At 36.7% G+C, this 26646-nt stretch overlaps 1 protein-coding gene across 2 annotated transcripts; it reads right to left on the reverse strand.

The window, feature by feature from the left end:
* Positions 1–6083: 6083 nt before the first annotated feature.
* Positions 6084–25675, reverse strand: POGLUT2 (protein O-glucosyltransferase 2). Of its 2 annotated transcripts, none has more exons than XM_020972388.2 (10): positions 24991–25675; positions 23225–23430; positions 20300–20505; positions 19572–19649; positions 15529–15701; positions 15126–15363; positions 12616–12825; positions 11469–11558; positions 9771–9878; positions 6084–6335 (listed from the first exon to the last, which is right to left on the reverse strand). In XM_020972388.2, the coding sequence occupies exons 1-10, from the start codon at positions 25170–25172 to the stop codon at positions 6318–6320; spliced, it is 1509 nt and encodes a 502-aa protein (XP_020828047.1). In that variant the 5' UTR covers positions 25173–25675; the 3' UTR covers positions 6084–6317. The 2 variants fall into 2 exon arrangements, with proteins under 2 accessions (XP_020828047.1, XP_078003430.1); XM_078147304.1 differs by having other exon boundaries at positions 25368–25664.
* Positions 25676–26646: the final 971 nt, after the last annotated feature.

Raw genomic sequence — 26646 nt, forward strand, 5'->3', positions numbered from 1 at the left:
CAGCATTTGATAGCATTTAGGAAATGTTTTCAGGATTTAAAGTACTAGAAGATTAAATGTTCTTTAGTTCAGTAATCAGTCCTGTGCTTCTTGACACTTAATGCTGCATAAAGTAGCCCTAATTCCAGAGATGAGTAATAACAGTACTGAAGGTTCCAAAGGAGATTGTTTTATTTGTCCAGGTTGGAAGAGTTAGTCCTTAGATATACAGATTGTATGTAGAAAGTCATTCTTTCACATCAACATCATTGGAAGATATCAAAAGACCACAAGGACAAAGATCAGAAAGCAGCAAATAATCTAAAATGGATTTATTGGGCTTTGGAATGAAATAATTGATGCTTTTCTCTAGGAATTTACATGTAGTAGGCATTTAACTTTGTAATTCATGCTTTCCTCTGGGTGTTTAGAACAGTGTATGACACATAGTAGGCATTTAACTTTATCATTTTAACAAATGCTTTTTTTACTCATTCACTCGTTTATTCTCTTCTCCATCCCATTTGCCTCAATTCCCCAGTAACTCATGATTTATATAAAAAATAATGCACATAATAAACAATTGACTTTATAATTAAATGTCTTTATACATAACTTTTTTATGAACAGGCAGTTCTCGAAGAAAGACATCCAAGCTATTGACAACTACATGAAAAAGTGCTTCAAATCACTAATAAAGAAAAGCAAATTTCAAGCAACTCTGAAGTTCTAACTCATGCCTATCAGATTGGCAGAGTTGACAAAAAAAGGAAAATGGCAAATATTGGAGGAGCTGCAGGGGAAACAGGCACATTAATGCATTGCTGATGCAGAAATGAATGGAACAACTATTCTAGGAAATAATTTGGAATTATTCCCCAAAAGTCACTAAAATGTCTGTACTCCTGACTCTCTAGATTTTATTTCCCCTTCCATAGAAACTGCTTTACCCTGGAAAATCTATACTCACTTTGAATTTCAAAGGTTGAAAGTAACATCCAACCTTTTGATTGTCTGGTTCCCCTCATAACCTCTATTTTAAGAAGAATGCCTAAGTTAGCCATGTCTTCATTTCTATACAAGATGCATTCCTAAATATCTAGACTTTCTTTACCATTCTCCAACCTTGTACCTTCATCTCTCCCCCTCCCTACCTTACTTTTCAGCTTCCTTTTTATGTTGTATTCTACCATTAGAATATAAGCTTCTTGAGGGCAGGGATTGTATTTCTTCTTGTGTTTTGTATTTCCTGCACTTAACCACAGTGCCTGACTTAGTAAGTACTTAATAAATGCATTTTTACTTTACTTGTTGACCTGACTTAACCTGACCCAGTGATACTTCTACTAGGCCTATAGCCCAAAGGTATCAAAGGAAGAGGAAAAGGATCTATATGTATAAAAATATCTATGGCAGCTCTTGTTTTATGTTGGCAAAGAACTGAAAACTAAGGTATTACCTGTCAGTTGGGGAATGGTTGAACAAATTATAGTATATGAATATAATAGAATACTTTTGTTGTTCCACTGTGTCCAACTCTTCATGACCCCATGAACCAAAATGTCCGTAGGGTTTTCTTGGCTAAGATACTGGAGTGGTTTGCCATTTCCTTCTCCAATGGAGTAAAGCAAACACAGGTTGTGACTTGACCTGGGTCACACAGCTACTAAGTGTCTAAGGCCAGATTTGAACTCAGGTCTTCCTGACTCCAGGCCCAGCACTCTATCCACTGAACCAATCTAGCTGCTGTAATGGAATACTATTTAAATACAATTTTTTTTAATGGTAAAAGGGATAAGAAACCTGGGAGGGCTTTATGAAATGATACAGAGTGAAGAGAAAAGAACCAGGAAAATAGTTTAACGTTGTAAAGACAAGCAACTTCGACGGAATTACTCAAGAATTCTGACCTACTTAAGTATAGATTGGGACATATTTTTTGAACATTGGGATGTATCTATCTATACCTCTCAATGCTTAATAATGTGACCTGAGGAGAAGCAGTTGGAAGGATTGCAGAAATTAGCACCACCTGAGGGGTAAAATTTCCTGAAACTACTCTTGCTCTTCCAAATCCTACTTAGTCTTCTGGTTGCTTTTGTATTAATTTCAGTCATTCAAGAATCCATGATGTAGATGCAGAGGGCAACACCATCCATGGCACAGGAGACAGTTTCTGCTACTGCTGAAAATGTTATAACATAGTAGCCAACCTTATGGTGACAAGCCCCTTCAGGGCAAATCCTTAGACAACAAAGACACAGACTATTTCTAGGCTCATGCTCCAAGTTTCCCCTGCTTGGTAGGACCTAACAGAGCTTAGGTTCTACTGGCATAGCCTTTGAGATCCCAAGCTCACTTTAAAGCCACAGTGAGATATGGACAATGGGGATTTTAGCAGAGGCTTCCTTGATAAAAAGATCAAAATCACAGAAATCTGAAATTGGAGGGGGTCACGGAGGACATCTATTCCAACCTTCTTCACGGTGGAAGAATTCCCTCTACAAAACTCCCCTGAATATCTCCTGAGACAGCAAGCTCACTATCATTCTATTTTTAAAAAGCCAGTATTTTAGTGCCTTCTTGATTATTACTAAAGCTTGAAGCCAATTCACAAAGCAGAGCAGGATGGGAAGTGAAAAGATCAACTAAGAGATGTGAACCAGATTAAAATTGAGAAATGTTTTAACAAAATAAATAAAAAATCAACATAGTTATTAAAATTTTAAATTGGTGAATCCATTTAAGTTGGAAAAATAATAATAATAATTTATCCTGGAAATTCTACTTATCACATCCTAAAATCAGTATGGGGGGTGGAGGGAGGAAGTCCATTCAAAAGGACTTAGTGACTGCTTACCACTTTATAGCCCCTCAGATTTCGAGGTCCTCCTTAATGGAGATATTGATCAATGAGTATTAATTAAGTACCTACTGTGTTCCAAAGTGTTGGGGATACAAAGACAAAAAAGAAAGAGCCCTAAAGGACCTAACATTTAATACAAAATATATATGAAGTATATACAAGCTAATTTTGGAATGGGAAAGCACTAGTGTTTTGATATGGGGTGGGAGTTGAGGAGTGGTTTAGAAAGAACCAAAGAGAATTGGAGTCTAGTCCTTACTCTCTATGAGGCTTCCCTTCCCTCCTCTCTCACGGGAACTAGTGGAGAGAGTACTGGTCTTGGAGTCAGGAAGAGCTGAGTTCAAATCCTACCTCAGACACTTACGAGTTGTGTGTCCCTGGGCAAGTCACTTAGCCTCTCAGCTTCAGTTTCCTCAACTATAAAATGAGGATAATAGTAGCACCTACTTCCTGGTTATGATGAAGATCAAGTGAGATAATTCTTATAAAGCATTTAGCATAGGGCCTGACATAGTAGATGCTCAATACATGTTTCCTTCCTTCCTTCCTTCCCTCTCTGTGCCCCAGCTCTTTTCTCTATAAAATGGCTATAGCAGATCTCTAATGGTCCTTCCATCTCTGAACTAGTATGATAGTGTAAAAGGTAGGGTTAAAACCACCCATAACTAATTATAACAGGGCCTTACTATCATATGTAGAAGATAAAATATAGTCTCAGAATTCAGTTTACAGACCTTTAACTTTAGAAACAATGAGCTAAATTCTCCTAATAACTACTTACTGGTAATAGATTAAGAGCTTCTAGATGGTAGATTAATTCTCTTAACACATTGAGATGCTATTAAGTAGACATGAATTTAGTAAGTTACTTCTTTCATATACTAAATGCCACCCCAATGGTGGAGAACCAACAAAGCTTCTAAAGCTGTCTTAGGTGGTTTAATTTGGTAGGCCTGTAGGAAAGACCTGTAGATATCAAGTCCATATTTATTTGTTATAGGAGACCTTTTCTCTTCTTTTTCTTAGGGAGGAAGTGGGGAAGGTAGTTATAAAAATCTAGTGATACCAGAAAAAAATGAGGAAAATACGTGGAAATGTTTTTTAAAATACGCAGAAGAAAGAAGAAAAGGGACACAGGCAAGCAGCACAGCATTGGAACCAATGTGTTTAATATGTACTTAAAAAACAAATTCCAAGAGGCATGTAGCAAATGTTCTCAAACTTTTGTTTTCAGGACCCTGTACACTCTTAAAAATTGAGGACCCCAAAGAGCTTATATCTATTGATATTTACTATATCATAAATGAAAATGGATATATTTTTAAAATATTAATTTATTTACAATAATAAATCTATTGTATGCTAATATAAATACCATTTTTTATGAAAAGTAACTATTCTGCCCCCACAAAAAAGTGAGAAGAGTGACATTTCTTTATATATTTCTTGCAAACCTCTCTAGTGTCTGGCTTAATAAAAAACAGATAGATTCTCATATCTGCCTTTTTATTTAATCTGTGGTGATACATTGTTTTGGTTGAAGTACATGAAAATCTGGCTTACCACAAGGAGATATACATACACACACACACACACACATATATATATGCATATATACATATACACACATATATGCATTTGTGTATTGTATATTTATACATTGTGTGTGTGTGTGTGTGTGTGTGTATATATCCTTTGGGGTCCACAGACTATAAGAACCACTATAATATAATTTCATAATATTATACAATCTAATTTTTCTGTTCTTTATATAAGGAAAGCTTATTAACTTCATAATTTAAAAAAATTCACTTTGTTTTTTCAGATGAAGAAACTGAGTCCCAGAGAAGTTAAATGACTTGCCCAAGGTCACACAGCTAGCACACAGTAGAGCTGATATTAAAACACAAGTCTTCTGACTCCAAGTTCAGTGTTCTTTTCACTCTGGTATTTTCTCTTTTCCATTGACACATGGAACATCTCTCAGTTGCACAGTGTATAAGCATCTCATACATCAAAATTTCTCAGTAACAAATAGCGTTGCCTGATAAATACAAAAAATGTCTTCCAAAAACACACCATGTATCTCAGTCACACATGGGTGCTTTCTAGTGACATTTAGGCATGAGGAGCATCCGGCTTATTTAACAGCAGACACATTTAATGGTAATACCTAAGACACACCTCCATCTATACAACTATATTTCCCAAGTAAAAGTATCCCATTAAAAAAGGCTAAGAGATTAATGACCAAGGCATCTGAAGAAGTTTCAGTGAGTCTTAACTGAAATTCGGAAGCTCTTGAACCTGTCTCCAGCAGACCACAATCTTAATTACAAAACAAAACAAAATTTATTAAGTATGTACTCTGTGGCACTAGAGGGCAAAACTTGGGCTAATGTATAGGAGTTACAGGAATTCAAAAAAGAAAATTAAAGTGATGGAAGGACTTTGAGAAAACAGGGACTTTAATTCACTGTTGGTGGAGCCATTCTGGAAAGCAAATTGTAACTATGCCCCCAAAGTCACCAAACTGTGCATACCCTTTTGCCTAGTATTACTATTATTATACTGAACAAATTAGTATGAACACGATGGAATATTATGATGCTATAAGAAATGACAAAAGGGATGGTTTAGAGAAATCTGGGGAGACTTGTATGAACTGATACAAAGTGAAGTGAAAAAAAAACCCAGGAGAATAATTTACACAACAACAACATTGTTAAGAAACAACTTTGAACCACTTAAGAACTCTAATCAATACAATGACCAAGTATGTTGAATTCTGCTACCCACCCTGTGACACAGAAATTTTGGATTCAAGGTGCAGAATGAGACATATATTTGACATGGACAATGAGGCAATTTGTTTTACTCAACTAGGCATATTTATTACAAATGTTCAATTATAATTTTTTCCTTTTTATTCTTTAACCAATTTGGGGGATAAGAAGTTTGAGAGGAAGAAAATATAAATGTTTGTTAATTGAAAAAATTAAATTTGATTAAGAAGTATTCCTTCCAATTCTAAAATTCTATTATTCAATTACCTTTTAATATTTGGCATGACATGGATCACTAGTGACTTGAAAGAATGAGTCCATCTCCTGAAATGACAAATTCATCTTGAGAAAAACCCTGAATCTGTTATATTCTCCAGGAAATATTATTCAGGTAAAAAAAATTCTTTCATTGTATAGATATAATAAACAATTCACTTCATATAACACAAGGCTTTAACATAATGATGATTTTATTCTTTTATTACAAAACTGTAAAAATGTGTTTTAAACAAAGTCCTAGGAATAACACTACATAATAAAAGAAAAAATTGTCTTTTCATAATTTGAAACATTGCACTGCAAAGTTTTATTTTTGTTCACTTAAGTAGTGTAATAAAAATAATCTTTTTTTTCCCTTAAGGAACTATTCTGAGCACCAACATTCCAAGAAAAGACATTTCTTAACTTCAGAGTTCATCTTTGGCCTGAAATTACAAAGAACAAAGTTATTAATGTCTACACAATCCTTTCATTTCTATTACTATATTTCTTTATTATTTCTTAGTACGCAAAATAGGAAGGAGGCCAGGGCTCTCACTATGGGGCCTCTGGACCCAAGGTAAATAATGTTGTGGACTCTCCTACTCTAACTTTAACCCTAAATGCTTAGGAAAAATTGGGTGAAAATGAATGCCAAGAGCAGTCACTAAGGAGAAAAGAGAATATGGCAGAGAGAAAAAAGAAGAGAGACTAGGAGTAGGGAGATCTGGGGGTTAGTGCTAGCTTTGATTATAATCTTGTCAAATACTTGGAAGTGTGACCTTAAGCAACTGAAACTCTATGGGATTCCCTTTTCCCACCTGCAAAAAGAAGGTCTCAGACTTGATAATCTCTAAGGTTTTCTGTATTTACTTCAAATCATAAAAAGGCAGGATTTGGAAGAGAGGCAGTCTTACTGCCCAGTCCTTACTTTGCTTAAGTAATGCACATAGGGTATAATTATAGCCTGATTATGTAGAATAGCTAATATCTTTCTTCTTTTTTGTCTTTCCATTAACTGGCAGTGAGCTATCTTTTTTCCTACCAATTACCTCCCAGGTCTTTGCCTAGTCAGCCATTAGGGAAGGTTGGGTTGGGTGGTAGAACAAATTATGCAATAATTATAACAGTTGTAAGTAATGGATTTCAATAATCTTACATTATAAAATCATCCCTAAAAAAAACCTAGTCCTTCATTATGCTAGTATAGAGGGATGATTGACTAGACATGAATGTGGGTACTGTAACTTTTTTATATTATTATTACACTAGGGACCTAAAGAAGACTAATATTGTCTACATTAAAAATAGAAAACTCATTATTGAGAGGCTCTAGCTCTAAGATTTAAAAAAAAAATAAAGTTTGGAGAATCCAGGAATATAATCCCCCAAATCAATTCTGTTCTATTATAAACACTTACATGGGAAATCAGTTAATCTATTTTAAAAATGAAATATAGTCTTCATGCATTAAAAATATGATAAAATAGATGTTAATGGACATCTACTCACTTTCAAAGCATGTTTACATAGAAGTCTTTATATATTCTACTAACTGGCATTTCTGCACCAGGGACTTATTAAGATAAATAACATCAAAATACTTTCCATGAATACATATATATATATATATATATATATATATATATATATATATATGTATGTATATATATATATATGTGTGTATATATATATATATATATATATATATGAAACTTTTAAATAAGTAAAGTTGAGGTATACTGAACTGCTCATTTAAAAAAATGTAAAAGACTCTAACAACTATATACACCTTGATTAAAAAAAAAGCTATCATAAGTTTTACATAAGATCCTGGAAAACTCAACCTTATCAACTTCTCAATTCCCTTGATCTCAGAGACCTTTCATAAAAAGTTTATTTGGCCTTTTCATAAGATCCACATCTATATATCGTGTGTGTGTGTGTGTGTGTGTGTGTGTGTGTGTATGCAACAAGGACCTATCCTCTGCCATTGAATCCTTTATCTTGACACTGCCATTCTGATACTCAATACCCAAGAGTCACCCTCGTCACTGGCCATCTCCTGAATCACTGAAAAAGGATGCTGAATGGATTCACTACATGTTCATTTTATCTAACTTCAGCTGGGCATCCAGTTGGCATTTGATGTTGCTGTTGAGTCGTTTCAGTTGTGTCCGACTCTTTGCGACCCTGTTTAGTTTTCTTGACAAAGATATTGGAGTGGTTTGCCATTTCCTTCTCCAGCTCATTTTACAGATGAGGAAACTGATGCAAACAGGGTTAAGTGATTTGCCCAGGTTTGCATAGCTAGGAAGTGTCTGAGGCCAGATTTGAACTCAGGAAGGTGTCTTCCTGACTCCAGGGCCAGCATTCTATCCATTGCTTTACCTAACTGCCCAGGCATACAGTAGGGCACAGCAATCCTTTCATTTATCTTTGATTAATTCCCTAACAAACTCTCCACAGTAGCTTTTTCAAACCTAGGTTCTAATTCTATTATTACCCCTAACACCCTGTCCAACACTTTTCCCTCCAGACAGATGCCCTACCTTCTAAAAAGATTGAGCCCATCTATTATGAACTTCCTCATTTCCTTTCCTCTCCACCTCAAATCCTCTAGTCTCTGAGAATAAAGTACTTCTTTTCTCTGTCAGCACCAACCCTTCCACTTGTGCCTTCCAATATCTTGCTATTTTAATTATCATTCTATTTTGCTTTATCATCTCTAGTCTCTCCCTTTCTTCTGGCTTTCTTTCCACTTTTTGAAAATAGAAATCTCAGCTCAGGAATCCTTTAAAACAAACAAACATTTCCCTTGACCATACCATGCCCTCAAGTTATCATCTTATTTCTCTTCAGCAGGTCCTCTGCAATTAACTAGTTCAAAACAAACCTGAACAGACTTCCCCCCACAACATCCCTGACAAATAAGTAGTTAGGTGATCAGCTAAGGAGGCAGCTACAGAGTATAGTGGACAGAATGTCTGATTTGGAATCTTGAAGACCTAAGTCAAAATCCCACAACCACATATATATATTAACTGTGTGACTCTGGGTAAGTTATTTAACTTCAACTTCCTCAGCTGTAAAATGGGGAAAATACAGTCACTTACCTCACAAGGTTTTCCAGAGAATCTAACAAGAAAACATATGTAAAGCATTTTGCAAACCTTAAAGCACTATACAAATGTTGGCTATTATTATAGTTATAGCTATTGTGATCATTAAACTTCTGCTTTAAGATTTCCAGTGATGAGAAACCCATCATTTCCCCAAATAGCCTATTATACTTTTAACTGATCTATTGTAAAGATTCCCTCTGTGTCATACTGATCTGAGTGATAGCGTTTTGGGAACAAGAAACCAAAGTTAACCTTCTTCTATGTGACCTTTATGCCAGACTGACATTATAGGGTTACTAAGACAGGTATGTCAGGGGAATGCTATAGCCAATAATACAGTTGAATTTCTACATGACATTTGACAAAATCTCTCATTCTTTGTGGACAAAATGAAGATGTGCTAGACAATCATTTACTTAAGGCAAATTCAGAACTAGTTCTTAACAGTATCTAAAATGTAATGATTAATACATTGATGCCAAACTAGAGATATAAGTGATATATTCCAAGGATTAGTCCATGAAATCCCATACTAGGGTGGTAACTAGAATAAAGAGGAGGGGACAGATGTGAGAAGGTACTATGGAGGTAATTAAAGGGACTTGGCAAATCAGATTTTGGGATGAGTAAAAGGGAAGAGTCAAGGATATCACCAAGGTTTCAAACATGGGAGACTAAATGTATGGTAGTTAACAGTAAAAAGAGCAAAGTCAGAAGAAGACCAGTTTGGTGAAATAGAACAATAGCCAGACCCACCTTTTTCCTGTGGCAGTTACAGGGAAAGAGGTCATCTTCAGACTGAGATTCCACCTTCTCCATGCCATCTCGAATTTTGGGTTCAGTCACTTGTAAACTAGCATATTCCTAGTTAAAGGAAAATATTATTTTTCTTGATTTTTTTTCCCTTGTCTATCTTTCATAACATGACCATTATGAATATGTTTTACATGACTAAACATGTGTCACCTATATGGAATTGCTTATCTTCTCAATGGGAGGTGAGTGGGGAGGGAGGAAGGGAGAGAATATGGAACTCAAAGTTTTAAAAACAAATGTTAAAAATTGTTAAATACTAAATAGCTTTAAAAAAACACTACATTTCCATTGTAAGATACAGGATTTCCAATACCTTCTAAAGAAATGAAAATGCTAGAGCTTTCCTTTTATATAATAAATGTTTGCTGAATTGAATCTCTGCTAACAAGATCCATGCTACAGACTTCTGACATGGTGAGATCCCTCACCCTCCTCTGCCAAGTGTGAGATGACAGGGAGAGCTTCCAACTGTTCTGAGCATACACACAGCACTGGCTTCTGATTCTTTCTTTCTCTGTATAGCTAACACCTGGTTTGCCCTATTCATCTATCACTTAACACATATCATAATTTGTCTTTATCTCTGTATGTGTCATATCTCCAAACTAGGCAATAGGTTCTATGAGGGCAAAGATGGTACCTTATCTAAACTTTGCATCTCTCTTAGCTGCTAGCAGTGCTCTACACACAGTAGGGAATTGATCTGACTTGTGTTATAAATAGGTGTATGTGTACTTTACCTCCCCTGCTTTAGTATAAGTTCCTTGAGGGCAGACATATTAGCCTTTGTGAATCCTGCACAGTATGTAACATAATGTCCTATACAGAGTAAACAATGAATAAATAGCTCACACATCTATGAATGAATGGGACAGAAGAAATCCAAGCAGCAATTTTTCACAAGCCATTTGAACAATGCAAATTGTTCACTTGCTCCTTGACCCACAGGTGTGATGTACTATCTTCTAAATCAAAGAAAAAATGGGTATTGGGAAGCACATCCTTACAGACCCTTGCTATACCAAGCTTTTATGCTACAGCAAGGCACACTAGAGTGAAGCTACATTGAATTTTTCAATGCTGAAACAAATTCTGAACACGGAGAACTATTAAATACAAATTATTTATTACTTCTCTGTTCTGCAGAAGGCATTTCATGCTGTCAGCTTTTATTGTCAATTGTGTTTGGAATACTAGCCCTAAGAGTTTGTGTCTTTGGCAACAATTTCCTAGGTTCCTTCCTGGTTATTTTTTTTTAAAGAAGCATAGCAACAGGTCAAAACATAATTTGCAGCATTTAAACAAAGAGATCTTACTGCAAGAAATATTTCATAAGGAATAAATATGAATCTATGTTTAGTGCTGTATGATTACAGACCAGTTCATTGACAAATGGACCACCACCTATCCCTAAGGATAATGACATATTATCAACTGAAAGTGACCTTTTCCATTATTTGTTCTTTAGTTTTTGATTATTTACATTGTCTGACTTTCTATCATTCACAATTGTGAAAAGATATAGTTGCACAATTGTGTGTGTGTGTGTGCTTACAAATTATCTAGCAGTATATCACCTATACCATAGAGGCATTTACAACCACAAGTTATGTTCATATCACCTTTGCAAATACTGACCTGGAAAAGCTTGAAATAATAGCAAAATATGTTATCACCCATGAGATTGTCTCTTGCAAATTCTTGCCCTGCTTTTGCTATTGCCTTTGCCTATGGAAGAAAATGACATTCTTCATTATTATATAATTTTACAATATGCTTCTTTTTGAAGTGAATAAAATGTTCCAGTTTGTGTATGTGATACAGCAGAAGAGTAATGAGGTGAAGCCAGAAAAACAGAAGGATGGGGGTTCTTATCTGGCAGAGGAGACATTTAATAGGGTGTTCTCCTCACAGGCTAAGCAAATGCATATTAAAGCAAGGTGTTTTGGGAATTCAAATTAGAGAGAAAAGAAAAGTACCCACCCCAAAATTGGAAGAAATAAGTCCCCTTCTCCCTCCCCAAGGATAAATAAAATAAACAAGGAGACAATGGCCTCATGAAATGAGTAAGAACCCAATTTCAATTCTTTTATTTTAGAGGCTGCTTTCCTAAAACTCCTCATTTCAATGAAAACTACAATTACTCCCCTACGGATAGAGGAGTGCTAGCTCCCTAATGGAGTGCCTAATGACCCTCTCATTTTCTTATTGATGCCAGCAGTGATCCATTTGTTATATTAGGTGGCACAGCTGTCATTGCTGGTTTGCAGACCACAAAGACTGGTTTTTCAGCCACAAGCGTATGATGGGGAATTAGACTGAGCATCTTCTATGTAAATTCTGAAGGTGGAAGAGGAGGGAAATAAAGTAGCTTCCATGGGGAAAAGTTTACTCTTTTCTGGAGAAGGTCTATACAATATGATCCTAAAGGCTTGCCAGATCCAGAGCATTTAAGTGACCCATTTGGTACACATCTTTGGACTTCTCCATTGGGCCCCTCTGCCAGTACATTTCCTTCTCTCCACCTTTCCCCATGCCTCCTTTTTAGCTTCCTTTTGTGGGTTGTCTTTCCCCATTAGTTTGTGAGCTCCCTGAAGGCAGAGACTGTTTTTCTTTTTCATCTTTGTATCCCTAGCACTTAGCATGGTGCCTGGCACATAGTAGGCTCTTAATAAATGTTAGCTGACTGACACCTTAACTACATTTCAAATCTCCACCTCCTTAACTACCACATTGCTCTGCATACAGTCAATGCTTAACACATATTTGTTGAATTTTGTCTTACCTCTTCATCATGGTCTTTAGCCCACTGAAGTTTTTCCAAGAGATCACTCAGGTTGCTTTTCACTGGTATGTAATGTTTCCAGGGCTGAAGCTCTTTGTAAAAGTGCTCATAATAAATAGAGTCTTGCTTTAGCACAACACTGTTGCCAACTAGTAGATAAGGCAGCCTGTACGCTGCAACAGTACCATCCACGTTAATCTGATACTTGTGCTGTAGAACAAGATACACCAGACGAGAATTGCAATTAGGTTTCCTTCTCATTCCCCAAGACACAGTTTGGGCAGCTGATTTTCTTCCCTGCTTTCACCATTTAGTTAATGTTACTCTGTTAATGTTCTATTTCTCTATGCATACTGACTGGGAACTAAATGTTCAATTTAGACGCTGCCCTGGAGATCATGAAATCAGTAACAAGGCTAACTTTGAAAGAACCTTTTTTTAATTGAAGATTGTACTCAGAAGGTGACAGCATAAGGAACATTGTGTTTATTTGTGAAAGTGTAATGTCTGCAGTCGTTTATTTACTTCACTCGTGTGCCTAATGAGATCACGTTCTGTACTATGTTAACTCTCTCTCTTAAACACCAGATGGCTACACAAATGTCTTCTGGGAATAACAAGCCTTGGGATGAAAGAGCTTGAAAACTGAACATTTGCAGAACTGTTATAATTGGAAGCTTGTACTATGTAGAAAATGCTTTGGATTAAAAAAAATAAAAAAGTTAATGTGAAAATAACAGAAGCCTTTGAGAACTCAGTCACCAGAAGGAAAGTAGGTACACTAATGGTGGAACTGTGAGTTGGTGTGACCACTTTAGGAAAAAAAAATTGGAACTATATTTAAAAAAAAAAGGTGCTAAAGTGTATTAACCTCTGACTCAGAAATACTAATTATAGGGATATAGTCCAGAGAGCAACAACAGAGAGAAAGGATCCATTTTTATGAGCATATTTTTAACAACACATTTTCTAATAACAAAAAAAATGGAAAATAGAAGCCCATCAACTGGAAAATAGCTTAACAAATTGTGTTATGTGAACATAATGGAATAATGTTGCAGCCATAGCAAATGACAAACATGAATTCAGAAAAATAGGAGATTTGTAAGAACTATTTGTATTGCTGGCACCTACCACAGTACCTTAATCTAAAGTGCTTCACAAATGTTTTGTGCAGCTGTCAATGGTAGGAGATACACAACAAAACATTTAATGATTAACAAAATATAGGTAGAGCTAAAAAAAAAAAACCCCAAAACCCTATTTTCATTATAAAAATGAATCAATGTAAAGTGAAATGGGCAAAATCAAGAGAACATTTTACTTAATGGCAGCAAAAAAAATGTCAAGGAAAACAAGTTTAAAAGACTTCCAGTCTCTGATCAAAGCAACCAACACTAGTGATTTCAAAAGACTGATGATTAAACATAACTTCTATTTCTTTTTATATGCTAGGCAATGGGATTAAGTGATATGCCCATGGGCACACAGCTAGTAAATGTGAAGTGTCTGAGGCCCCATTTGAACTCAGGTCCACCTGACTGTAGGGCCGGTGCTCTATCTACTGCACCATCTGCCCCATACCTTCTATTTCTTGACAGACAATAGACTGAGAAAGGAATTCACAGCCATGGTCAATGTGTTGATTTCTTTTGCTGGAATACACACACATATACACATACATATACACACATACATACACATATGTATATGTGTATGCATGTATGAGATTCTACTGGGGAGTTATGGGGGGATGGTTGACCAGTAGATAGCGATAGATATGTTAAAAAAAAAAGAAAAATCAATAAAATATTTTTAATGCGCAGAAGAAAACACAAAAAGTGCAGAAGGGGATACAAATAAAAGTTTTGTTATCACCTTGTTAAATTTAATATATATCAGAACAAACTGTTACAATTCAGTTGCTTATACAAGCTCCTTATTCTTTGTATAGCAAAATGGTGTGTTTGTTGATGATTGATAATTTCACATACAAAAAAGAAATCTGATAGGCTAGAAGACATGCTGTAGTGGAAAACCCAGTATGCATGCAGGTTCCTAGTTATAGGGCTACTCCCTTGCCTTGGTTCACCTACCTACCCACCTCTACCACCGCCACAGAATTTTCAAAGGTTACTTGGTAGCCTAATGTGAAGTAAAGTATTCCACAAACTGGAAAAGGGTATGGTGTGTTGGGGATACTCCCCAGATGTAAGAGAAATTTACATGTTAGGCATAAGAAGCCTCCTTTGATCTTAGGAAAACAGAGGTGATGTAGCTTTTGGCATCTTTCCCACCAGATGGCTTGGGAATAGCCACCTGGATGCCAAGTAATTCTTATCTGAGCCAGTTGTAAACAATATGTATGGCTTTAGGAAAAATATAAGCTGGGTTAAAATGCTTTAATAAAACAGAATACAGAATTTAAATGAGGGTAGAAACTTGGGTGTTATAAATGTTAGTTACAAAAATTAAAACCCTGAGAACTTATGAAACTATTGATGTCTTACCTTAAAGAAATCAAAAAATGAAATGTGCTTCACAATGGGACCATATAAACTTTCATCATGTTTAAAAAAGAAAAAGTTGGTAAAAGCAGCATCTATGAGTTCTGGGTGTTTTCTACTGAGTTTTACAAGCTCAAGTCTTTCCTTCCGGCTGTCTCGCCCTCTCCAGAGGGCTGTAGTGTTTTTGCTCTCCCATGGGGGTCCTGTGTTAGCTTGGACAGACATCATATCCAAACTCACTCTAGAAGACAGAAGAATCAAAAGACGTTCCCTGCTAAAATTCAAAGGTTCTTTATATTAAAAATCATATGCTTATATAAACCTGAGTAGATCATACCTTGATTTGGATAAAAGTCAACAGAGAAATAAAACTCCTACTCTGAGAAAACTCTAAGTGACCACTTACCGGCCCATAGTCTCTAAAACAGAATCAGTCAAGTCATAGGTCGGCATCACGATATCTTTGGAGTCAGTAGATCCGCACCAGGAAAATATGGGATGGAGGTTTGCATTGGATTTCCTTTTCTCCAAAGGCCAATCTCCTAAATTAACAAAAAACTCAACATCTGGCATTTTCACCTAAGAAAACAAAAATAATTCTGGTGACTGACTGCCACTAGAGTAGTTAGGTGTGTCATATAGTTCTTTTTAGAATAATATTTATCAGTCAAATCAGAAATGAAAATCCAATGACATGATGGGTTGCCAGGCCATGATGTGTGAGCCCAAGCAGCTTTAATAATAATAAGGATAATTCCACTCAGCAAATATATAGTGCATGAAAGCACTTTGTCACACGGGCTGAGATTCTTAAAATCTAGCCACTATAATCTAATCTAGCTACTGCTCAGATTCTTAAAGTCTAGCCAATAGTTTACTAATGTTCAGACTCCTTAAGAGTCTGCCCAATAATATGGATGTTCTAATAAACCTTGTCTTTGGCTGAAAGAAGGCTTCTTTTGGCCAGGACCCAGGTGTGGTGATTTTGTGGTTCCAGCACCTCTGAACCCCTAAACTGCGTCAGAAGGAGGGGGGAGGGGCAGCAGCCACAGCGTGGACCCCCCTGGCAATGGCCTTGCACTCTAGGGCAACTTTTGCCTGAAAGCATCACCCAGGTTCAGCACATCCTGCTCAAGGTAATGAAGCTAGCTTCTAAACTTAGAAATTTGTGTCTTCTAGACTATGGACCATTCAAAACAGCGGGTACTAGCCAATGCCTCCACATTGTTCCCTTGATGCAGCCTCTGCTTGGTTCCAGTCAACCTCCTCTTTCAGACCCCCTTGAGGCAGGGACAACTCTATACCCCTTGCCAGCAGGAAGCAGTTTCAGAAGCTGAGACCCTCTCCCCTTATTCCAAAAGAATTTGGGTCCCATTTGTTTGAGGGGGGAATGATGAGGATGGGATCTAGACCCCAGAAAGGGAAAAACCCTGGACTTTCCCACACAGCCAAATCTGTGGCATTCGCTATAATCCCATCAACTGGCCTTTCAGGGTAGCCAATCTCCCCTCCATTGTCTTGCCTCCCTATGGCCCCAGGCCACTTCCCACCTTTGGTAATTCTATTACCTCAAGGACCTGGCCACTCCTAGATCCCTCCCACAGTCTTTCTGTATATAAAGTCCTCTTGTCTGCATTAAGATACCGGGATTCTTATAATCTAGCCACTGCTGAGATTTTTACAATCTGGCCAATAGCTCACAATCTAGCCAATAGCCCACAGATGCTCAGGTTCCTTAAGAGTCTAGCTAAAACACGGATCTTCAATAAACCTTGTCTTTGGCTGAAAAAAAAATGTCACACAGTATATATTTGCTAAGTGGAATTATTATTAAACTTGCTTAGGCCCACACATCATGGCCTGGGGACCCATCATTTCACTGAGTTTCTATTACTGATTTTGATTGATAAGTGTTTCTCTTAAAAAAGAGATCCATTTCTTCTATAAAAGAAAAATGAGAATAATTTAGAAACAACAAAATAAGAAATTGTGAAATCATCTGCAGAGGGAGAATGAAGGAGAAAGAGAAGCAGGGGAAGGAGAGTGGGAAAGGGAGAGGGAAAGAAGGGAGAGGAAGGAGGAGGAGGATTAAGTAGGGAGGGAAAGAGACACTGTGGTAGGGAGAGAAGTTCGGGTTTTTTTAAACTTCAGTTTTTGATCTAGCAGTTTAAATCATTAAAAATACAACCAGTTGATTTTTTTCTACTGGCTGAAAAATAAGTTATACTTAATGTATTATATAAACCTGTTAACTCTATCTTAATAATAATGAGGCAGAACAGAATGAAGAACTTGGAGTCAGAAGGACCATGGTTCAGATCTGAAGCTCTTTAACTCTAGAGAAGGCAGTTAACTTCTCATGAGCCTCAGGCAAGTTTCTCAGATTTATCTACCAAATTTTAGAGGGATTACCATTTATATTGGTGATAAAATTAGAGTTCTTGCTCTTTTGACTTTTCTTAAAAATAAAAATAATTTGTAGCATTTACAAAGTACTGCAAAAATAATCTCATTAGCTCCTTAATATACTCTGGTGGGGTTGATAGGACAGATACTATTATACCATTTTGTAGATCAGGAAACTTAGGCTCAGAAATATAAATGACATCTAATTACATACTTATGTTACTTGTAAAGTAGATTCATTTCCTGAGTATCTGCATTGAGTTAGCAAGCAGGGGACAATTGAAACTCAGCCCACTGTTCAATGCAATGGAGTAGAATATTGGAGTCATGGCTATTATTTTCTCTCTCTCTCTCTCTTCTCTCTCTCTCTCTCTCTCTCTCTCTCTCTCTCTCTCTCTCTCTCTCTCTCTCTCCTGATTCTCTTACTGTGCAACCAATTTCAATGTTTCTTCTGTAAAAGAAAGATAGGAATTTTTCCTAAACAGATCCATACATACAGAATATTTGCAAGTGCTTCATGATCCTTTAGTCTATTTGCCTGGCCTGTAGAAGATGCTTTATAAATTTTGTTATATTATATTTCATTTATATTATATATTATATAATCAAACAGGAAAGGTGCCTTTAGTTCAATAAATATTTGTGATTATTTAACTAATTTGTTAATTACCACCATTACATGAATGTGAACATGAACAAGCATTTACTAAATCCCTACAATGTAGCAGGCACTGTGCTAGGTACTAGGAATGAGAAGACAAAAACAAAATGGCTCTTGCCCTTAAGGAGTTATAAGGGGGAGTAGTGTAGAGCATCATTCAAACAGATAAGCAATATATTACACAAATGAGATAGAAGATGATTTGGGGAGCACTAGCTACATAGGGAATCAACATAGGTTTCTTATGAGAGGTGGCATTTGAGCTGAAGAAAGCTAATGATTTATTTAAGGGTGGCTGAGGTAAAGAGCTTGCTCATTTCAGGCATTAGGTGCATCCTGTTCAAAGGCAAAGAGAGAGGAGATGGAAATGTGTATGAGGAACAGCATGTAGACCTGGTTGGAAAATAAAGTACTATAAGGAGGAAAATGTACAATAAGCTTAGAAAGGTTAGGCAGCAGCTAGGGTGTGAAAGGTTTAAAATATTACAGTAAATCTAGTTTTTATCCTAAAGGCAATTGGATGTCACTGGAGCTTCCTGAGCCAGAGAGTGATGTGGTGAGAACATAGTTTTAAGAATATCAATTTGCTGGGGCAGCTAGGTGATGCAGTGGATAGAGCACCGGCCCTGCATTCAGGAGGACCTGAATTCAAATCCGACCTCAGACACATAACACTTACTAGCTGTGTGACCCTGGGCAAGTCACTTAACCCCATTGCCTAGCCAAAAAAAAAAAGAATATCAATTTGCTAACCCATGTGAAGGATGCATTGAGGGACAGGGAGATCAACTCAGAGGCCAATGTAATTGTCCAGGTGAAAGGTAATGAGGTCCTGAATTAGGATAGTTGCCATATGTCTGGATAGAGAGGAATGATATCAGAGAGACTGTGGAGGTACTATTGACAAGCCTGGGCAACTGGTTGGATATAAGGGAGAAGGTGAAGGCAGAGTTGAGAATGATTGTGAACTTGGGTGACTAGGTGGAATTTTAAATGGAAATAAGGCAATTAGGAAGGTGAGGTGGTTCTGAGGGAAAGATTTTTTTTTAAATTTCAAACATATGGAAAAATCGAGTTGGAGATGCCCAGGAGGCAGTTTGTGGCATCAACAGTTAGTGTCTGATGGTCATCAGCACTGTCTAACATGAGTTATTTAAATATTGATGCCAAAATATTGCACTAGAATCTTCTCCCTCCCCCCTCCCAATGCATGTAGGCTTTATGTACCAAAGTATCCAAAACACTTCATTCTAAGGCAAGGTTGTCCTCTGACTTGGACTGTAAGGGGTGGCATTTAAACAATGCTATAATATAGAGCACCTGCATAGAAAGAAACCTGAGCTTGAGATGGGCATTCCAATTCAGAGATAAAATATACTCACTTTTCTGGTCAAAGAAAGTAGTATGGCATCCATGAAAATCCTAAAACCTACATGTTCACCGTGAGTCTTGATATAAATCTGAAAGAAAATTTGAAATCAGTCATACCAGTCAAAAAGTATTGCCTTCATTAAGAGCAAGCAGGTAATATGATTGTTATTGTGATCTTTGACCAAAGTTTAGCTAGTGAGGTATGCACACACACACCCACATATAATAAGAAAAATTGAAAACAAATCAAAAATATTATTGCATGCATTATCGTATTGTGTAAAACCAGTTACTAATGCAGAGTCATTGGGAGTGACCCCATGTTTTAATCTTGCTTGACTTTGGGGAGGATGGTCCTGCTGGAAAAGGAAATATGCATTAGCCCTAATGGTATTTCCTTATCACTAAGTCAGTTTCTTCATAATCAGTAGTGGCAGGTTCTACTCAAGCTCCCTAACCCTATCTCTATATTAAAATCCTAGACCAGTCAAAAATACACAGAGAAAAGTTGAGGCAGCACTAATCTCACCTCCTCACAATTCTATGATCCAATCAAAATGCCTTTGCCCTTATATGGAAGATGTTACTTCTGTTTATAAAGGCTGTTCACTCCTTAAATCTGGGTAGCCCCAGCACTCTGCCTTGGGGTTAATAAACTCCTTTTTGACTTTATCTCACTGAGTTTTGCCTCTTTAATCAGGATGAAGGCCCCAACATAGAATATTCCTTTCAACAGTACCTTGTTGTCTTTCACAGTGTAGTGGCACAAGCTCTGTCTTTGTCCAAACCTCTGTGGAATTTCTACTGCAATCTTATCTGGATCCACTGTGGGGAAAGGTTCAAGGTCTCTCTGGATCTGGGGAATGCTTTGGGGGCAGTTCATCTCCTCTAGCCAGGTAGCACTGTCTTCAATCGGACAGTTACAGTTCTCATGATAGACAGGCCCTAATTACATACAAGTCACATGTCAAAATGTAGCAGCAATAATGTCATTTAGTATTCTCACAATTACAGTACATTACCACCATTACATATAAATAAAAGCTTTTGGACAAATTAAAGGGGAATGATAGACTATTAAATTTTTTTTTATTATGCTAGAATATTCTTAGTGCCAATTTTCCAGGATGATAGGAACCAAACTTATCTGGGGGTCAAGAAAGACCCATTATATACCAAATTCTGTTATGTACTGAAAAAAATATATTGTTACAATTGTACTGTCCTTTTGAGTTCATGTGGTGACCTCTACTAAGCCAACCATGAAGACAATCCCTACTACCACCACCACCACTACCTGTGGACAAGTTCTTATATTAAAAGTAAAAATGATTGTATTTATAGGTAACTTAATAGACCAGATGGATATGTGGCCTTAGTCATTTGGGCAGTAATTGGTAGAGTTAGGACGCTTTGTTAATATCAGAATACAGTGTCTAAATAAAGGGCTTCTTCTATTCAGGGCAGAATTCTTGTGTTACTGATGATGAACTTAATTTTAATGGGCACTTATTTTTAAAACATAAGACTATATAAAGTTGTTCCTGTGGTTTGTATGAACTCCTGAACTGAACTTGATTCACAGAGTTATTGGAGAGATTAGAGGTCTAAATTTATAGTTGGCACTTTATGAGTAAGAATATGAATTGATAGAAAGTAAAAAGTGTGGAAGACAAAGTCAGAAAACCTGGAAATTATTCTTTGCCATATGACATGACAGCACTTTGTAAATTATAAAAAGTTATTCAAAGATAAAGAATTACTGCTAAGTATTAACAATTCTCTCACTGATAATTTAAAGCCTCGGACTACATGAATTTTTCCATTTCTTTTTCTTTTCTCTCTTTTAACTTTATTTTTAATTAACAAACATCTATTTTCTCTCCTCATTAAAAAGACAAAAAAACCCCTTTGCCCTTTGGTAATCTAGATTTTGGGTCTCCACTGGAAATTACAGACACAAAGTTTTAATAGTTACTTAATATATTGTCCCCCCCACACCTAACCAAAATCCTATTTTGATGTGTCATTAAGGCACGAAGGTGACTCTATGTCTCAAAAGGCTATAAAAGAGCATCACAAACACTGATTGGTTCTACCAAGCTGGAAAGGCTTTGAGTACCAACCTCAAGGACAGATTCCACATCTGTTGTGCAAGGAATTGCATAGATAAACTTGGCGCATAGGGACACGTAGTTTTCCCCAACTGGCCCCAGGATGATTACTTTTTTGGCCACAAGACTCAAGAAGACTGTCTTCTACTAAGGTGTGGAAGGGTCACTATTTGCATCAGCAAGAATATCCACATGAATGAAATCAGAAATCCTCTAACTATTAAGGCAAATACTGTCTTCAGCATTCTGGCCACAAACTTAGAGACCTAAGCTGTTAAATAAATAGCTACTTAATTTGACCATTTTCCATCCTGGATGTGAACTTCCCTCTGGGAAACACAGCATTATTTTCTTATTTTACTTGCTGAAATAGAGGTTATGTCTGTCTCAAGAATCACCAATTGTACCAGTTCTGGGAGCACAAAGTTTTGTAGTTCTTTCCTTTGTAGGTAGCTATGCCACTCTCCTGATAAGTTTAAAATGCTCTTTTGCTTCCCCAATACTATTTAACCTATGCTAAGTGATCTGGGTGAAATAAGTTGTAACTAGATTGTAAACTCCTGAGAGGCAGGGAATCTTATTGTTTGTATTCTTCACAATATCTTGCATAGTGTTTTGAACATCACTTAATATTTAATGAAATACTAGGTAGGAGAAGAAAAAACTGACCACATTTATGCTTCTCCATGAATACCTTTTATTAAAAATGACCAAATATCTTAAAAACTATCAAATTGTTTTCTAATCTATAAACATGACATGTTTAGCTGCAAGAATGTTTGGTTTTCCTCACTTAGCTGCCAAGACCAGGCTAACTAGGTTCAGAGGAGGATGCCCATTCATGAGGTGGGGATTTTTTGGGGATTCAAGAACCCATGAAGCCAATCTAATAATAGCTGGAGGGCTTGTGATTTGAATATTTTGATAGCACCTATATCCAAGAAATAATTGTGGATCTTCTGAGAAAACAAAACAAAACAACCACAACTGCTTATTTGTCTAGTTTTTTCTTCATAGATTGTGTTCTTTTTTCTAAACACTTCTATTCCTCTTTAGCTAAGCTATAAATTCTTTTCAGATGCAGTATTGAAAGACCTTATCTCCTTTTGTCAAGCTTCTGAATCCCTCCTTCATATGGATGTCTTCAATTTACTCCTCTTTTTTGGAGGCTTGATCTCCTTATCTCAATCAGGCTAGGTATGCCACTGCACTTAAAGGGCACTCTGCTTCTAACTTGGGCTCATCTGCCCCTCTTTAGGTAGCCTAGTGGCCTCCCCTAACCCAGGGCCCACCAAAGGAATGCCAGACTTAATGCTCAGAACTTCCAGGTTCAAGCAATTCACCAGCCTCAGCCTCTCCAGTAGCAGATATTACAGAAGTACACCCTCACACTCAGCTTCAATTTACTGCTTTTAAAGGCCTTCAAAATATGATGTTTATAAATTGATGTCAAGATGTTTCTACTAAAGAATAAGAAATTAGTATTTGCTTCTGGGTTTTTAAGAAATATAACATACAAAAATGTTGCAATTAACCATTTCTTAAATTACCTTTCAAAATATATGGAGACTTGGCTACATGTTGACCCTGGACTTTAACTTCTATCTTCAGATTTTTGTAGCTAGCATACATTCTGTATCTCACAATGAAGGATCCATCATTTCGGTCCAAAACCTGTACTCCCACTCGTGTGAACTGTTCATCTGGTGCTGAGATCTTAACCTGGAATACCTTTTCACCTGGAGAGGTAGTGAACCTATAATAGGAATTATGACAAGTTGTAAGGACATAACATTATCTTTTAATAAAGTTCTCTAAATGTTCTCCAAATTGTACCCACAGGAAATTTGTTGCCTGATCATGACAGTAAATAGCCTTTATTACTCTCCTTTGCCTTTTATCTTACTCTCTGCCTCTCCATTTTCTGCTGTGCATTTCTGGTATAGAAGTGGCAAAGATGAGCTACAAATGCAGAAAGATGGAAAAAAAGGCAGTTTTTGAAGTAGTAACAATAATGTTTTCAGTACAAAATTGTCCAAGAGTAGTGTTAGATATATCTATGTGAGCAAGATCAATTTTGTACAAAATATATCTTAGCACAGTTGGTACATTATTATATTCTATGACCTGTAACTTCCATTTATGTACCACTCCCACCTCACCAGCTACTTCAAATGAACAGAAGTGAAGATTTTAAAAGGAATGGCTATTAAGCTCTGTGCATATGCATCAGGACACTGATTTTTCTGAATGTTTGAGCAGTTAAGTCACCAGGTGATCAAAGTCACTATCCTTTAATTTTAAAACCCAATAAAGAATTATTTGTTCCTACTCCAAAACACACTTTTCCATATCTGTATTAACTGGCCAGTTACAAAGATTCTACTTCTACAGAATACTTAGTAGAGTATCCATTAGCCATGAATTCAGATGTATTTGTTTAAAAATAGTTTTTAAAAAGCACTGATTATAAAACACTTTTGGTGAATTGAACATCTTAACGTGGAAACACTGCTCTTGTAACAAACAACTCAGGGGTTTCATATTTTGCTACTTCTATGTTAGAAATAATGTTGTAATTTTCCTTCAAACATTAAGTTTCAAAACATGTTTAACTTCCGGTGAATGGAAGAGAACAATCTAAGGAAGAAAAAAAAGGGGAGACCACTAGATGGAGCTGAAATGTAGTTTGTAGTCTACTCTAGAGTAAAGGGGTTGAAATTGATTTCAGATGTTTTAAACCCTAGATCAGTCAACCAAAAAGTATTTATTAAGCACTTACCATGTGCCAGGCACTGTGGGTAAGCACTGGGGATACAAAGAAAGACAAAAACCCGGTCCCTCCTCTGAAGAAGCTCACGTTCTTGCTGCTGACAATGTTAGAGATTTAAAACAAAGGAGGCTCTCTCCAAATAAATCAGATATAGGAGGGATGAGTCGGGATGGATCGGGATGGATCGGGATGGATCGGGATGGATCAGGATGGATGGGTTTCCAACCTCGGTTGAGATTATTCTCCCTCACATTTAGGAAAAAGTATCAATAAAAGGCTTAGTGGTCAAGCCTTATTGGTCAATAAAAGGCAGAAGGTGAATGAACTGGCAGTTATAAGGTTAACACTACTTACAGTAGAGGAATTTAGCAAATTTTAAAAAGAATGAATCTAAAAATTCTAGAAAATAAAATTTATTTGAAGAATTTCCCTTGTTTACTCCCTTATTTCTTCTTTTTCTCTCTTCCCAGATACAACCTATGAAATTAGGATAGATTTTAACCATGCTCAAAAATAGTATTAAGAAGAAGCTGTGTTACTTACTTCTGACCTGCGGAATCCACAGCCTGAATATAGAAATACCGGGCAGGCAGAACAACATTGGCTTTTAGGCCAGGTCCCCATATTAAACAGTTTTCTGGGTTTACTCGTCGCTCTTCACCAGTCGCAGCAAATGCTGGAGTTGTTTCCAGAAAGAGGTAGCAAAGCAACAAAATGCTAAACATTTACAAAATTTACTAGTGAAACAACACACTGACTATGAAGTTTCCAACTCGGCCAGCACCAGTGGGGAACGTGCCACTTTGTCCGTGAAGAAACGCTCATTCACCAATTATAGCTGCAAATATATCTGCCAATTCCAACAGCATGTACATAGGAAGTAGATTTTCCTTAAAAATAATAATTCAAAGTTCGAGTACCTCTACTTTCCTCCAGGAGAATTAGCAGGAGATGGAGATTCTCTTCAAAGTATGCCAAACCTACAGAGGTTTCAACCAAGCACTACACTGTTCCTTTTGCAACGGACAAAATGAACTTTTCTTTTACACTCTTGCAGCAAGAGCATCACCTTGGGTGAGTTGGCCCCCAGGACCAGCCAAAGATGAAAGCAAAAGTGATTGGCTCTTTTCTCAAAGACTTGCTAAATAATCTCTTTTCCAAATGGATGTAATTGTTAAATATCTTTGGCTTCAGGGGCATTCTGGGATCTGTAGTTCATGTAAATGAAATACCGGAAATCTGAGAGGGATAGCATTTAACAGAATCTCATTTATTCAACACATTACCTGTTTTCAGTGAGAAGAAAAATTATCATTCATACTAATCAATACTCAGAATATGAAGCACTGCAGTTTGGCATCACAAAGAATCCTGTTTGCTTCCCCAAAACTCAACTATCTCAGAAATTTACACTTTCATAATCACTGGATAGCTCTATATTCACAGGTCGGAACTTAAAGATAAAGCATCATTTCGGAATTGAATGACTCTTAATTAAAGACTTGAACTCTTTGGTTATGAATATCTTCCCTCTCCCTTACTACCCTCAAAAGGTGTGGGGATGAGTAGTGGGAGGGGAGGGTCTTCTAGAGATAGGAAAAGAAACTTCAATGCCCAGCGTCCCATAGGATAGGATTTGAGTGAGACAATGAAAGAGGGAGGGAGGGAAGGAAAGGTTGCATTCTGGAAGTTGTAGTACGTTTGGACTGAATTGGGTTGCTGTAGTGACCAGAGATCTTCTCCATTAAACATGCAGGACAAACTAAGTGGGGCAAAGGGAATGGATAGAGATCAAAGTTGGCCTTAAATTTGTGTACTGCAGGCTCCCTCCTGAATGGATACAGATTAGGGATCATGGTTAAGGTGTGTTTTTATATATTTCACCTCAAGTTATAAGACCTCACAATAAATGAGGATAAGAGTTTGTAGAAAAAATATATTAGTCTTTTTAATGCAATAATTAACTTTGCTTCTTAAACAGTGGCCTAGAAGATAGGAACACCTGTGATTCAGGGTCAGAGGGTAAGAGAAGAAATGCTAGAGAAAACTGGATAATAGTTACCTTCATGAGACTTTATTCAGGTTTCCATTCATCAGCTTTCTTCAGAAGATTCTTTCTAGTGGTCTAAGTATAAAAAAGTAGGAGCCACATAGAATCTCAGAGTTCAGTTTGAGTCTCTGATAATAAATTCCCACATG

The sequence above is a fragment of the Phascolarctos cinereus genome, unplaced genomic scaffold (genome assembly GCF_003287225.1).
Source record: "Phascolarctos cinereus isolate Bilbo 61053 unplaced genomic scaffold, phaCin_HiC Scaffold_7;HRSCAF=346, whole genome shotgun sequence".
Classification (NCBI taxonomy): domain Eukaryota; kingdom Metazoa; phylum Chordata; class Mammalia; order Diprotodontia; family Phascolarctidae; genus Phascolarctos; species Phascolarctos cinereus.